This window comes from Myotis lucifugus, unplaced genomic scaffold (assembly GCF_000147115.1).
Source record: "Myotis lucifugus unplaced genomic scaffold, Myoluc2.0 scaffold_3626, whole genome shotgun sequence".
In the NCBI taxonomy this organism is placed as follows: domain Eukaryota; kingdom Metazoa; phylum Chordata; class Mammalia; order Chiroptera; family Vespertilionidae; genus Myotis; species Myotis lucifugus.
In genome coordinates, this window is record NW_005874674.1 from 1 (window position 1) to 14,697 (window position 14,697).

General features: G+C 52.1%; 1 protein-coding gene across 1 annotated transcript; it reads right to left on the reverse strand.

Moving 5' to 3' along the window:
* Positions 1-9,388: 9,388 nt before the first annotated feature.
* Positions 9,389-14,692, reverse strand: LOC102442143 (sialic acid-binding Ig-like lectin 10; the record flags this gene model as incomplete). Its single annotated transcript, XM_023749198.1, has 7 exons — positions 9,389-9,604; positions 11,404-11,517; positions 11,645-11,706; positions 11,992-12,303; positions 12,392-12,649; positions 12,769-12,816; positions 14,617-14,692. Coding segments are annotated over 7 exons (1,086 nt in total), but the record flags the coding sequence as incomplete, so codon positions are not given.
* Positions 14,693-14,697: the final 5 nt, after the last annotated feature.

The window sequence follows — 14,697 nt, forward strand, 5'->3', positions numbered from 1 at the left end:
ATCCATTGGGTGCCTCCTACACACGCCCTGACCAGGGCCCGGGCCGGGGAGGAACCTGCCACCGAGGTACAGGCCCTTGACCGGAATCGAACCCGGGACCCTTCAGTCTGCAGGCCAACTCTCTATCCACTGGGCCAGTTCCATATTTCTGGACACTGACTCAGTTGTGTTCTGTTAAAACTTTTTTTTTCCACCCCTAACAGTGTCTTGGACATTCTGTAACTTTCCAGTCAGTTCTGATGACAAAAGTCAGCCTGATCTGTCCTAGCCGGTTTGGCTCAGTGAATAGAGCATATATGCCTGTGGACTGAAGGGTCCTGGGTTCGATTCCAGTCAAGGGCACATGCCTGGGTTGCAGGTTCAATCCCCAGTAGGGGGCGTGCAGGAGGTAGCCAATCAATGATTCTCTCTCATCATTGATGTTTCTCTCTCTCCTTCTCACTTCCTCTTTGAAATCAATAAAAAATATATATATATTTTAAAAAATCAGCCTGATCTTACATCTTCAGCTCAAATTTGGCTTAAATCCCAACATCTCCCCTCTCTACGCAGCAAGGTTGGTCTCTGCCCCAGGTTCCCGGCGCAGAGCTCCTGCAACCTCATCATTTCCTCAATGATGGGCATGTCCTCTATTCTAAGGAGGTGACTGGGTGAGCTCCCGGATGGAGGCTGGTCCCCAAAGAGACCAAGCCAGAGAGTTCCATAGACGCTTGGAACCTTCTCCCCTCTGGGGAAGAGAAAGAGGCTGGAAATGGAGTTAAGGGTGGATCACGCCTACATGACGAAGCCTCTGTAAAGATCTCAACCTACGGGGCTCAGAGATGAGTGGGAATCATTGATCGGCTGCCTCCTGCACGCCCCCTACTGGGGATCGAGCCCACAATCTGGGCGTGTGCTCTTGACCAGAATAGAACCTGGGACCTTTCAGTCCTCAGACCAACGCTCTATCCACTGAGCCAAACTGGATGGAGGTTCCCCACCCCTTGCCCACCCTTGCCCTGTGCATCTCTCCCACCTGGCTGCTCCCTGTAACATCCCTGTATAATAAACCAGCACATGTAGGTAAGGGTTTCCCTGAAATCTGTGAGCCGTTATGAAATGATCCAACCCAAGGAGGGGGTCATCAGAACCCCCAGTCTACTGCCGACAGGCCAGGAGCACATACGGCAAGTGGGCTTGTGTCTGGCGGCTGACTGTCGGGAGAGGGGCTGACTGCAGGACTGAACCCTTCACCTGTGGGTTCCGGTGCTGCCTTGAGGTAGAAGGTGTCAGCATTGAGGTCAATTGTAGGGCACCCAGCTGGTGTCAAAGACTCTGATGTGTGGAAAGCCCACAGATCTGGGGTCACAAGTGTGGGAGGGAAAGAGGAACACACAGGAGGGGTTTTGTCCGTTGCACTGTGGGAGGAGGACATAGCGTTTGTGTCCGGAAAGTCCTCACTTTTGCTCCACGAGAGATCCCAGTGTTTGGACACCTGCCACGCGGAGGGTTAGCCAGAGAGGCCGTTTCAGCCAACAGGAGGCCAGAGCTGTGGCCAGTTAGGTCAAGAGTCACCTGTCCCCATACCTGTCCTTCCTCCGCGCCCCAAGACTTTGGGAAACTAAGGGCTCGCAGTGGGAATGAAGGGAAGGTGTGTCGGGGACAACTGGTCTCCGTGTCTCCTCCAGGGAGTCAGGTCCCAGCCTGGACCTCTGCTGGATGGAGGGGGGGGATGATGGGATTTAAACCAAGTCTGAGCTGAAGGTGTGAGATCAGGCTGATTTTTTTAAAACATATTTTTATTGATTTCAGGGAGGAAGGGAGAGGGAGAGAGAGAAAGAAACATCAATGATGAGAAAGAATCATTGATTGGCTGCCTCCTGCACGCCCCCTACTGGGGATTGAGCCCGCAACCCAGGCATGTGCCCTTGACTGGAATCAAACCCAGGACCCTTCAGTCCACAGGCCGACGCTCTATCCACTGAGCCACACCAGCTAGGGCAGATCAGGCTGATTTTTGCCATCAGAACTGACTGGGAAGTTACAGAATGTCCAAGACACTGTCAGGGGCTTTAAAAAAAAAAGTTTCAACAGAACACAACAGAGTCAGTGATCAGAAATATGGAGCTGTGGCCCGGCCAGCATGGTTCAGTGGTTGAGCATCGACCTATATGAACCAGGAGGCCACCGGTTTGATTCCAGGTCAGGGCACATGCCGGGCTTGCAGGCTCAATCCCCAGTGGGGGGCGTGCAGGAGGCAGCCGATCCATGATTCTCTCTCATCATGGATGTTTCTATCCCTCTCTCTCTCCCTTCTTCTCTGAAATCAATAAAAAAAATCTAAAAAAAAAAAAGAAATACGGAGCTGTGTTATAGTTCTATTTCCTGGAGTTGATAGTCTCAGATAAGTGGTGATAGAGAGTATATGGCAATGCAGAAGGTCCGAGCTGGGTCTTCGGACTGTGGGCCTGGTGGTGTGTGTTTGTTCATATTATTATTTTTTTTTGTCCTTTTCATTGACACAGCGTTGCCTTTCCCGGAAAGAACCGGACAACAGCTCTCCTCCTTCCCTCCAAGTCCCAAGCCATTATTGCACAAGCCAGGACCTTCACACACACATTTCAAAGTCACTGACCCCTGGTCAAACCTGTTGCCTAGCAACACAGCCTTATATAACCTTGCAATTCCTCAGGTCAGGTCAGACACGCGGAAGGCTTGCTCTCCTGGAAAGAATCGGGGGTTGGGGGGTCGGGGGGTTTGGGGGGTCGGGTCAAGGGAGGGAATCAGAAGCTCCTCTAGCGCCCTCCCCACTCTAAGTTGATGAAAAAGAACTCGGGACCTGCAGTGCTATCTATTTTAGTGCCTGAGATCGGATCTCACTTCTGCTATTTTGCGGTGTGACCTTAGGCAAGACCTTGCCCCTCTCTAAGGCCCATATCTCTGAAAGGAGGTGGGTGCGCTGGGCGACCCCATTCCCGAGTCTGTAATGCCATTACTGTGTGTGTCCCGGCTTCTGGGGCCACTTCAGTCCTTGAAGCTCATTCCGTGTTTAGGTTTATTTAAACCTTCACCCGAGGATGTTTTTCCACTGATTTTTAGAGAGAATGGAAAAGAGAGAGAGAAAGACAGACGGAAATATCGACGTGAGAGAAGCACATCGATTGGTTGCCTCCTGCATGAGCCCTGACCAGGGTCCTGGCCAGGGAGGAGCCTGCAACCGAGGTATGTGCCTGGTAGGTCCACAGGCCGACGGTCTATTCACTGAGCCAAACCAGGCAGGGGTGGGCAAACTTTTTGACTCGAGGGCCACAATGGGTTCTTAAACTGGACCAGAAGGCCGGAACAAAAGCATGGATGGAGTGTTTGTGTGAACTAATATAAATTCAAAGTAAACATCATTACATAAAAGGGTACGGTTTTGTTTTTTTTTTAGTTTTATTCATTTCAAACTGGCCGGATCCGGCCCGTGGGCCGTAGTTTGCCCACGGATGACTAGGGCCAAGTATATGCCCTTTTTTTCTTTATTTTGAGAGAGAGAGAGAGAGAGAAACATTGATTAATTGCCTCAAGTTCGGACCCCAACCGGGGATTGAACCTGTAATCTGGGTATGTGCCCTGACGGGGAATCGAACCTGCAACCTTATGGTGTACGGGATGATGTTCCAACCAACTGAGCCACCCAGTTAGGACCATTTTTTTCCTTTTATTCAGTATCCAGAGGCAGGGGCACATTGGCACATGTCAGAGGGGGCCTCCTCCCGGAATCTTCAATTACCTGGTAACTACCTACTCAAGGCTCCTGATTAATCAGGGTTTGGCAAGAGGGTCTTTGGCCAAAAGCGTCCTTCACTTTCTGTATTCGGTGGGGGTGATACAAGCGTTAAACAGCAGAGCCTGGGGTAGTAAGTGCTCGCTGTATGTCAGTCAGTGTTGTGAACACTTTCACAGGTAAACAGCTCTGGAACTGGAGGGGGTCTGTCTCAAGTGCGTGTTATTTCTGGAGTCCTCTCTCGTGCCCATGACTCAGGACACCCGTCCGCCACTCCCCCTGCATGTCCTCAGAAACGCTGACCTGTTCGTTCACAGCTTCGTCCTCTCCGTCTAGGGCAGTGATGGCGAACCTTTTGAGCTCGGCGTGTCAGCATTTTGAAAAACCCTAACTTAACTCTGGTGCCGTGCCACGTATAGAAATTTTTTGATATTTGCAACCATAGTAAAACAAAGATTTATATTTTTGATATTTATTTTATATATTTAAATGCCATTTAACAAAGAAAAATCAACCAAAAAAATGAGTTCGTGTGTCACCTCTGACACGCGTGTCATAGGTTCGCCATCACTGGTCTAGGTTGTCTGTCACCTTTTGACATTACATGCCTTCCCTTCTAAATCTCGCCCTGCTCTGCAGCATCTTTTAAGTATTTATTTATGTCTTTATTTTCTCCTTTGGAGAAAAAAAAAGAAATGTTTATTATCAGATGATATAATTTTTTTTGCATAGACAATCCAAAATAATTTACAGATGGATTATTTAAAATAGGCAAACCTCTCAAAGTTGGTAGATTCAAGGTTAATGTGCAAAGTTCAAGTGTAGCTCTAGCTGGTTTGGCTCAGTGGATAGAGTGTCAGCTTGCGGTCTGAAGAATCCTGGGTTTGATTTTGATCAAGGTCACATGCTGGGTTGCCGGCTCAATCCCCAGTGGGGGGTGTGCAGGAGGCAGCCAATCAATGATTCTTTCTTATTGTTGATGTTTCTCTCTCTCTCTCCCTTCCTCTTTGAAATCAATAAAAATATATTTTTTAAAAATTCCAGTGTATTTCTATATACCAGTATCGACCAAAATATCTCATTTTTTTCCTTTATTTTTATTGTTGACACATTACAGATGCCCCCATTTACCCACCTTTGCCCCCTCCACCAGCCCCCAACCCCCAAATATTCGGTGGGGGTGATACAAGCGTTAAACAGCAGAGCCTGGGGTAGTAAGTGCTGGCTGTATGTCAGTCAGTGTTGTGACTGACATATGTAATATGCCATTTTAATAGAACCAAAAACTATTAAGTACCTCAAGAGAAATCTAACAAAAATATGTATGTCTTCTACGCAAAAGGTTATAAAGCATTATATAGAGCGAACATCTCGAAAGACACAATAAGTGAGAGGTAAGACCATGTAAAATATCGACTGAATTTTATAAAGATGTCCATTGTTCCAATTAAATAGCCTCCTTTTTAAAACTTATTTTCCCATTACAGTTGCCATTCAACATTGCATTCGTTTCAAATGTACAACATACTGATTAGACATTTGTATGCCTTATGCAGTGATCCCCCATAAGTCTAGTACCCACCTGGCACCATACACAGTCATTACAATCTATTTTTTTAAATATATTTTTATTGATTTCAGAGAGGAAGGGAGAGGGAGAGAGAGAGAGAAACATGAACGATGAGAGAGAATCATTGATCCGCTGCCTCCTACTGGGGATCGAGCCCACAACCGGGACATGTGCCCTTGACTGGGATCGAACCAGGGACCCTTCAGTCCCCAGGCCAATGCTCTATCCACTGAGCCAAACCAGATAGGACTCATTACAATCTTACCGACTGTACTAGAGGCCTGGTGCACGGATTCGTGCACCAGTGGGGTCCCTCAGCGTGGCCTGCGGGGATTGGCTGAAACTGGCAGTCCAACACTGCCTGCCACTCCTGCCTGCTGCTCCTGCTCATCCCGGCCCTGCTGCGCCTGCCGCCGCTGCTTAGTAGGTTCGCTGCCGCTCTGCTGTGATTTCTGGGCTGCGGCAGCCAGCTGTGAGCCCTGCGTCTGGAGCCCATCAGTCAGCTGAGCGGCGCTCCCTCTGTGGGAGCGCACTGACCACCAGGGGGCAGCTCCTGCGTTGAGCATCTGCCCCCTAATGGTCAGTGGGCGTCATAGTAACCAGTCAACCGGTCAACTGGTCGCTTAGGCTTTTATATATATAGATTTCCTGCGCTCTACTTCACATCCCCATGACTGGTTTTATGGCTGGCAATTGGTACCTCTAAATCTCTTCCACCTCCATCCCCCTAAACCCCCTCCCATCTTGATCCTGCTGCCTACAAGCCAGATCCGGCTCTCCCCAGAGCCACGGCAGGGGCCCTGCCTGGGTTCTGGCCTGCGGTTCTGAGTCCCTTTAGCCCAGGAGCGCCCCCTTCAGGAAGGAATGCGAAGCCTGGGGAGGGGAGAGGGAAGCTGTGGTTTCCAGCCAGCATGTGTGGCTTCAGATAAATGAATTCACCTCTCTGAGCCTCAGCTATCTCCACAGTGGAGATCCGGTTGATCATACACCACAGCTGTCGTCGGAGGAGATAATTATAAGTCATTGACTCACAATGTGATACATAGGAAGTGCTTACAGATATGAGCTTCCTGCCCTGGCCGGTTTGGCTCCGTGGATAGAGAGTCGGCCTGAGGACTGAAGGGTCACGAATTCAATTCCGGTCAAGGGCACATGCCCAGGTTGCAGGCTTGATCCCTGGCCCTGGTCTGGGCCACCAATAGGTGTGTAGGTATTTCAGTCTCTCCTCCTCCTTCCCACTCTCTCTAAAAATGGATGGAAAGACATCCTCGGGGGAGGATTAACAACAAAAATCCACGAATTTCCTATCCTCCCTTCCTCCTGTTATGACGCTGCCACTTATGTACAGTTTGTGAGCAGAAAAAAATAAACCCTGTTTGACCTGCTTTTTACCCATATTTTTCTCAGCGTTCCTTACAACCTCTTCTGCTTTATTCCTACTTTTTTTTCTGCTCTTCCTGTCTTCCAATGTGTAACATCACTTGTTGTTGTTGTTAATCCTCAATGAGGATATTTTTTTTCCATTATTGTTTTTTTGTTGTTGTTTTTTTTAGAGAGAGTGGGAGGGGAGAGAGAGAGAGAAACATCAATGTGAAAGAGATACATGGATTGGTTGGCTCCTGTACATGCTCTGACTGGAGCCGGGATCAAACCTACAAACGAGATACCTGCCCTTGATGGGGAATGGAACCCACAACCCTTCGGTGCATGGGCCAATGCTCTAACCACTGAGAACACTGGCCAGGGAATTTTTTGTTGTTGTTAATACTCACTCGAGGATTTCTTTCCATTGATTTTTAGAGAGAGTGGCCGGGAGAGGGAGAGACAGAGAGAAACACTGATATGAGAGACACACATCGATTGGTTGCCTCCCGCATGCACCCTGACTAGCGCCAGGGAACCTGCAACCGAGGTACGTGCCCTTGACTAGAATCGAACCCTGGACCCTTCAGTTCATGACCGATGCTCTATCCACTGAGCCAAACCAGCCAGGGCTAATGCAAAGGCCAGAGTCCTTTCTGGGCTCCCCAGTTTTCTGACTGACTATTAACCATCCCCCACGAGGACTGTCCATGAAGCAATCACAACCGTGACCTCGGGGAAGGGACGAAGTGGGGGGACATGCTCTGCAGCGGGAAACAAGACTCCTCTCGCGCTCCCTTCCCCAGCTGGTCGGTTGGGAGCACGCTGTCCGTTTCCTCCTGGTCCCCCTTTGCCGGTGTTCCCGCTCCCAAGCAACCACATGTTTGCTCTCCCCCTGATTTTCAGGCCGACAACGCGTTCACCCCCAGCCTCCGCGTCGCCTCCTGGCCTGAAACCTTCCCCCCAGCCCTGCGGCTGGTCACGCTGGCCTTGGCTACTCTTGACCCCTTTCTGCAACTCGGCTTCTGGTTCCTCTTCTGCAAAACGGAGTGGGCCCGTTTATTTTAGATGAAGATCTGCACACTCTTCCTGTCAAGGGCCAGGCGCTAAGTATCTTCGGCTCCGCAGCTGCCTGAAATCAGCCACAGAGGGCGAGACAGAAAAGCGTGGGGTGGACGCGGCCGGGCTCCAGGAACACTTTGTTAGTGGACACTGACATTTGAATTTCATGTGTTCATGCGTCACAAAACATTCTCTTGACTCTTCCCATTTATTTTTAATAAAATATGTGGTTGGTTTTTTTTTTTATTGATTTCAGAGAGGAAGAGAGAGAGAGAGAAACATCAATGATGAGAGAGAATCATCGGTCATCGGCTGCCCCCTGCACGCCCCCTACTAGGGACCAAGCCCACAACCTGGGCATGTGCCCCAACCAGGAATCGAACCGTGACCTCCTGGTTCATTGGTTGACGCTCAACCACTGAGCCACGCCAGCCGGGCAACTCTTTCCCCCATTTAAAACTTGGCTCTCGCCAAAACCGGTTTGGCTCAGTGGATAGAGCGTCGGCCTGCGGACTGAAAGGTCCCAGGTTCGATTCCGGTCAAGGGCATGTACCTGGGTTGCGGGCACATCCCCAGTGGGAGATGCGCAGGAGGCAGCTGATCGATGTTTCTCTCTCATCGATGTTTCTAACTCTCTATCTCTCTCCCTTCCTCTCTGTAAAAAATCAATAAAATATATTTAAAAAATAAATAAATAAATAAATAAATAAATAAATAAATAAATAAAACTTGGCTCTCGAGTGGCATGAAAATAGACTTGGGGCCAGGCTTGGCCTGGGAGGTTAGCTCGCTTGCCTTGTAGAGACCACCGTCGAGCCATTTTCCAAAGGTTCTCCCACCTTGGAGAAAAAGTGAAACTGTGAGGAATCAGTGAGGGTGGCGCCAGGGCTTCTGAGACAAAAAGTGTATTCTTGTCCTCAGAATAGTGCAGGGGTGGGCAACCCCTGGCACGCGTGCCAAACATGGCACGCCAGTAACTTTTGTTGGCACTCGAAACCCTCTCTTATAATCTTCCATTTACAATTGTGAATCTTTGTTCTCAGTGATGAATTTTGTTAAGTCTCATAATAGGAGTAGCCTGAGGGACGAAAGTAGTAGCTCGTGCATATCTCTGAAGGTCACGAAATATAAACCTGATGTAAAATCTCTGTCATCAGTGATGCAGCAGCCAAAGTCCCACTGATAATATCAGAGACATAAAGTTTTCTGTCGGACTATCAGTGTACATGTATACATTAAAAAATAAATGTATTTTTCATCATCATATACTGTGTTTTTGTCACTCGAATGAATTTTTATTATTTCTTCGAGGTTGTTCACATACGTACACCTTAAGAGATATCAAGTAGGCATAACATGTTCTCAAAAAATTAGGGTTGGCACACAGAAGAATTTTGAGTCAGAGATTTTGCTGGGTTTGGCACGCACTCACAAAAAGGTTGCCCACCCCTGGAATAGTGTATCCAGAGAAGGGTCACTCTGGAGAGAGTAGTCAGGCTGTTGCGGATGCCCGGCCTGGGATGGGATGGCCCATCCTTGGAGGAGTCGACAGAAGAAAGAGAGCGAGGCCTTGTCCTCTGTTCTCCATCCTCTCAGTGATTGCCTTTCTCCCCAGCCTGGTCCCCGTCCCGCCGCCCAGGGGGCTGTCAGTGGAACCTGATTTCTGCATATTCCGAGTTGGTGTCCTTGGCCTGCTGGGCCTCCTGCGGCCGGAGGCCTGGGAAGCTGAGGGCAGCGTAATGGATCTCCTGTTGGCTGTTCCTTGATTCTGGGGCTGGAGGGGACATGTTCCATCCTGGGGAGTTGGCACCTGCAGGAGGGGCCCTGGAAGGGCTGCTGGGCTTGGCCTTTGGACTCCGAGCCTAAAGGGAAAACGACCATCATTCATTCATTCATTCATTCATTCAGCAAATACTTGTGGGTACCACGTGGGAGGCACTGATGGAGGCACTGGGGTTACATCAGGGAGTAAAACAAAGTCTCCGTTCTCACTGAGCCCACGTTCCATCTCCGGACAGAAACAATGAACAAGTAAGTGCCTGTGGTCTAAGCCACTCAGTCTGCGGCTCTTCGCTGTGGCCACACAGACTCACACAGGTCAGCTCCTGTAACCACCATCAGGAGGCAGACAGCTCTAACCCCAAAGAGACCTGGCCCTAACCCCAGGCAGCACTGATCTGTTCTCCAGCTCTGCAAGTTCATCCTCTCAAGAGCGTTATGTACGTGGAATCATGTGCATGTGACCCTTAGAGATCAGCATTGAAAAAAAATGTTTTGGCCCTAAGCTCTATTTAACTGGTCGGTAGCAAGTATCACTCATGTGTTCCTTCCTTCTGGTTGTATTCAAGGGGGTTGGTGGACCTATTGGGGCTTTAAATGGATATGATGTGCAGAGAAATAGATTGGGGGTGTGGGAGCAGAGAGGACCCACAGAAGGGGGGGGTGGTGTCCACGTGGACGAGGGAGGCAAGTGGTTTGAAGGGATTTTGCTGATGGATTGATTGGGGGGGAGGGTTTGATGGCGAAGAGAGGCATGAAAGGTGACTGAGGCTTTAGGCCTGAGCAGCTGGGAAGATGTGCTATTTGCTGTGAAGGGGCGGATGGACTAGACGCGCAAGTGGTGTAGTTACTCATAGGTTTGCCTTTGGACAGGCTAAGTTTGAGGTGCCTGTTAGACAACCCGGGGAGATGCTGCCTGGAGAGGTGCCCAAGAGTCTAGGGTTCAGGGGTGAGTCTAGGATTCAAGGGTAAGTGTAGGGTTCAGGGGTGAGTTTAGAGTTCAAGGGTAAGTGTAGGGTTCAGGGGTGAGTGTAGAGTTCAAGGGTAAGTGTAGGGTTCAGGGGTGAGTCTAGAGTTCAGGGATGAGTCTAGAGTTCAGGGGTGAGTCTAGAGTTCAAGGGTAAGTGTAGGATCCAGGGGTGAGTCTAGAGTTCAAGGGTAAGTATACTGTCCAGGGGTGAGTCTAGAGTTCAAGGGTAAGTGCAGGGTTCAGGGGTGAGTCTAGGGTTCAGGGGTGAGCCTACTATTCCCCCCATTTTAAAGTTCAAGAAAGGCTCAGAGAAATTAAGTGACTTGCCCAAGAACACACAGCGATGAACACGGGTCTGAACCCCGGCAGCCCAGCCGTTAGTCACCAGGACACACTGCCTCTCAGCAATGCTAATAATATTACATCACCTATATACATAAAAGGCGAATATGCAAAGTGTCCCTTCGGGAGTTCCACCAGGAGTTCCATCGCTCACTATGATGTGTGCTGACCACCAGGAGGCAATGCAGAATGAAGGAAGCCCCTGGCCGGCAGCCGGAAGGCCCCCATGGCCCTGATCACCCACCAGGCCTACGTACCCTACAGTGCACAAAGTTCGTGCACCGGGCCTCTAGTTAATTATAATCAGTAATGTCCTTGGTGGTGGTGATAACGGCATAGCTGCTATGAACCGAGCAAGGGCACGTTTTGACTCCTCTGACCAACTCTCAAAGGAAACGGAGGGAGACCTGGAGGCTCAGAGGGAGCCCGCGATTGTGGTCAAGGCCTCATAGGCAGTAAGTGCCGGAGTCAGGCTTTGAATCCAACAACCATTCTTTTTCCACCTCGATGTCCCAGGGGCGCAGGGCGGGGGGCAGGGCGGGGAAGGGGCACCGTGCCCGGGCCACTCACCAGGCCGCGGGCGTTGGGGACCACGTTGATGTAATCCAGGATCGTGCTCCGCCGGGTGAGCCTGGGCCTCCACGACTCTGTCCTCGCCGGAGTCTCCGTCTCCGGAGCTGCCTCCTCCGCTGGGGTCTGGGTCTGAGTCTTCCTCAGAGTCTTCACGCTGAGGAAAACGTCGCGCCCCCTCCGTGGGGCGCCCCGCACTACCAGCCTGGTGGGGGAACTCCCTCTCGCAGTCCAAAATAACGGCCAGGATGAGGCAGAGGCAGAGGCCGAGGGCGAGGAGGATGGTGACGCCAGTGCCCAGAGCTATCCTTTAGAGAATCCCTTCGCGATGAGGTCCTTCTCTTCTGCGCGTGGAAACCGCCAGGCATCCCTGAGCCGCTCCCACCCCCACGCGGGTCCTCCCGCCCGCCCTCCGCCCCCGGCTCTCCGGCCTCCAGCTCCCATTCCTTACCTGCAACCCCTTCCGCTCTTTTTCTTTAAAACCCCAGGCCCAGGCTTTGCACCTTCCCCCTCGGAACCCCCTTCCCCTCCCCAGCTCGGGCTCCAACCACAGGACCCCGCCCCTGCCCCCCGCCACCTAGGCCCCACCTCCAGGGCCCCCCAGCAGGCCCTGATCTGGCAGCAGCAGGACAGAGGCGCTCTGGGCCCCGTGCACATTCCAGGCCTCGCAGCTGAGTCTGAGGTCAGGGCTGAGCCCCACGCGGAGGCTCAGGGAGCTGTTGGTCCAGGGCCCCTCTGAGCTGGAGGTGACCACGTGGGACGCGTTGCCATGGTTCCCCTCCAGCAGCCCCGCCCCCAGCCGCCAGCGCAGGGAGGGGGCCGGCTGGGCCCTGGAGGAGCAGCTGCAGTGCAGACCCTGGTCCTCCCAGGAGCAGGAGGGTCCCAGCAGCTGCGGGGGGTCTGTGGGGAGCGAGGGGACGGGTCAGCGGTGCCTCTGTCCTCCCAGGACCCCGGTGTCCTGCCCCCAGGTGCCCCATCCGCCACTCACAGTGCACAGAGAGGCTCAGCGAGACGCTGAGGGCGCCCAGCGGGTTCTGAGCGCGGCAAATGAATTCGCCTTCGTGCTCCGTTCGTACCCCAGGCAGCTCCAGGACCCCGGGGTCTGAGGGCTGGGAGGGGCTCAGGGTCTGTGGCCCCCGGGCCCAGCTCAGCGAGGCTGGAGGGTTGCTGTGGGTGACACAGAGCAGGCGCAGGCTCTGGCCCTCCAGGACCGGGAGGGACGCTCCGTTCCCCAGCGTCTCCAGGACTAGGGGAGAGAAGGGGCAGGACAGACACACAGCTGAGGGCATCCGGACCCTTCGCAGGCGCACACCCCAGACGCCCGGGCCCCCTGGGCGCTGAGAGGCCTCTGTCCCCCTCTCCTACCTGTCCCATTAGCTCGGGAGACGGTCACCGTCAGGTTCTCCGGGGGATCTGAAAAGACACAGCACCAGCTCCAGGCGGGCCGGGGCCTCGCTCTGGGCCAAGGGTCCCTGCGGACTGATGACTGCGGCAGGCAGGGGAGGAGGGTTGAATCACCCACCGACACAAGGCACCCAAGGAAATGGGTGGGTAAGAAGGGTGGGTCCCTGCCAGGCCGGGGTGGCTCAGTGGTTGAGCGTTGACCTATGAACCGGGAGGTCAAGGTTTGATTCCTTGTCAGGGCACATGCCTGGGTTGTGGGCCGGATCCCCAGTAGGGGGGCCTGCAGGAAGCAACTGATCAACGATTCTCTCTCATCATTGATGTTTCTCTCTCTTTCTCCCTCTCCCTTCCTCTCTGAAATCAACAAAAATATATATATTTTTAAAAAGGGTGGGTCCCTGTGCTATTGTGATTTATAATGTATATTATATATTGTATAGGATCTACCAACTTCTATGCATGGGCCACGAAGTTTCAATCTCACTGTACGTGCGCGCCCGCACGTGGTATTTTGTGGAAGAGCCACACTCAAGGGGCCAAAGAGCCGCATGTGGCTCGAGAGCCGCAGTTTGCCGACCACTGGTATAGATATTTGGTCTTGGTCCCCATTCCTGGCACAGAGCTCCTGAAAGTCTCCGGGTTTCTAAGCAATGAGAGTTTGACAAAGGCGTCTTGATATTCATAATGAGCCCTTTGACCCTGCACCTGAGTTTAGGTTAATGAAAGCACCTCAGGATGGTGGCTGGTTGCCAGGGAAACCAGTCAGGCTGGGATTTGCAGACCCAAACCCTGACTTCCCAAAGGGGGAGGGGCTGGAGGTTGACTTCAATCTCCAATGGCCAAGGCTTTAGTCAATCAGGCCTATGTAATGATGGCTCCATAAACACCACAAAGTGATGGTGGTGGGGGGGGGGGCGGTGAGGGGAGATCTTCAGGGTTGGTGAGCACGTGGAGATTTGGGGAGAGTGGCGACAGGAGAGGGAGTGAAGCTCCGAGCCCTTCCCCTGTGCCTGGCCCTCCCACCTGGCTGCTCCCGCCTCATATCCTTTCATTCCAGACGGGTCATCTAGTAAGTGGTGAGTATGTTTCTCTTGAATTCTGGGAGCTGCTCTATCTAGCACAGCGGTTCTCAACCTGTGGGTCACGACCCCTTTGGGGGTCGAACGACCCTTTCACACGGGTCACCTAAGACCGTCGGAAAACACATATATAATTACATATTGTTTTTGTGATTAATCACTATGCTTTAATTATGTTCAATTTGTAACAATGAAAATGCATCCTGCCTATCAGATATTTACATTACGATTCATAACAGCAGCAACATTACAGTGATGAAGTAGCAACAAAAATAATGTTATGGTTGGGGGTCACCACCACATGAGGAACTGTATTAAAGGGTCACGGCATTAGGAAGGTTGAGAACCACTGATCTAGCAAGTTAGTGGCCCCTGAGGAGGGGGTCGTGGGAAGCTCCCACCAATAGCCTCCGCTCTATAGTCAGCAGCGCAGGCGGCAACTGGACTTGCTATGTGTCCGAGGTGGGCAGTCCTGTGGGACTGAGCCCTTAACCCGCGGCACCTGCACCTCCGGGTGCAGAGGGTCGGAACTGAGTCGAACTGACAGACACCCAGCTGGTGTCAGAGAATTGCTTGGTGGTGGGAGAAAAAACACCTGCCTCGGAATTGGAACCAGAATCGTGAGTCCTGCAGGCCCGGGTTCCAGCTCCTTGGAGCCCTGGGACCCCGTCTCAGCCCCTGCCCTCACCCCTCGCCTCCCTCCCGGACGCCAGGCCGCGGTCACACTCACAGCGCACAGAGAGGCTCAGGGTGCGGCTCCGGAGGCCCAGCCTGTTCTCCGCTCGGCAGGAGTAGCGCCCCGCGTCCCCGG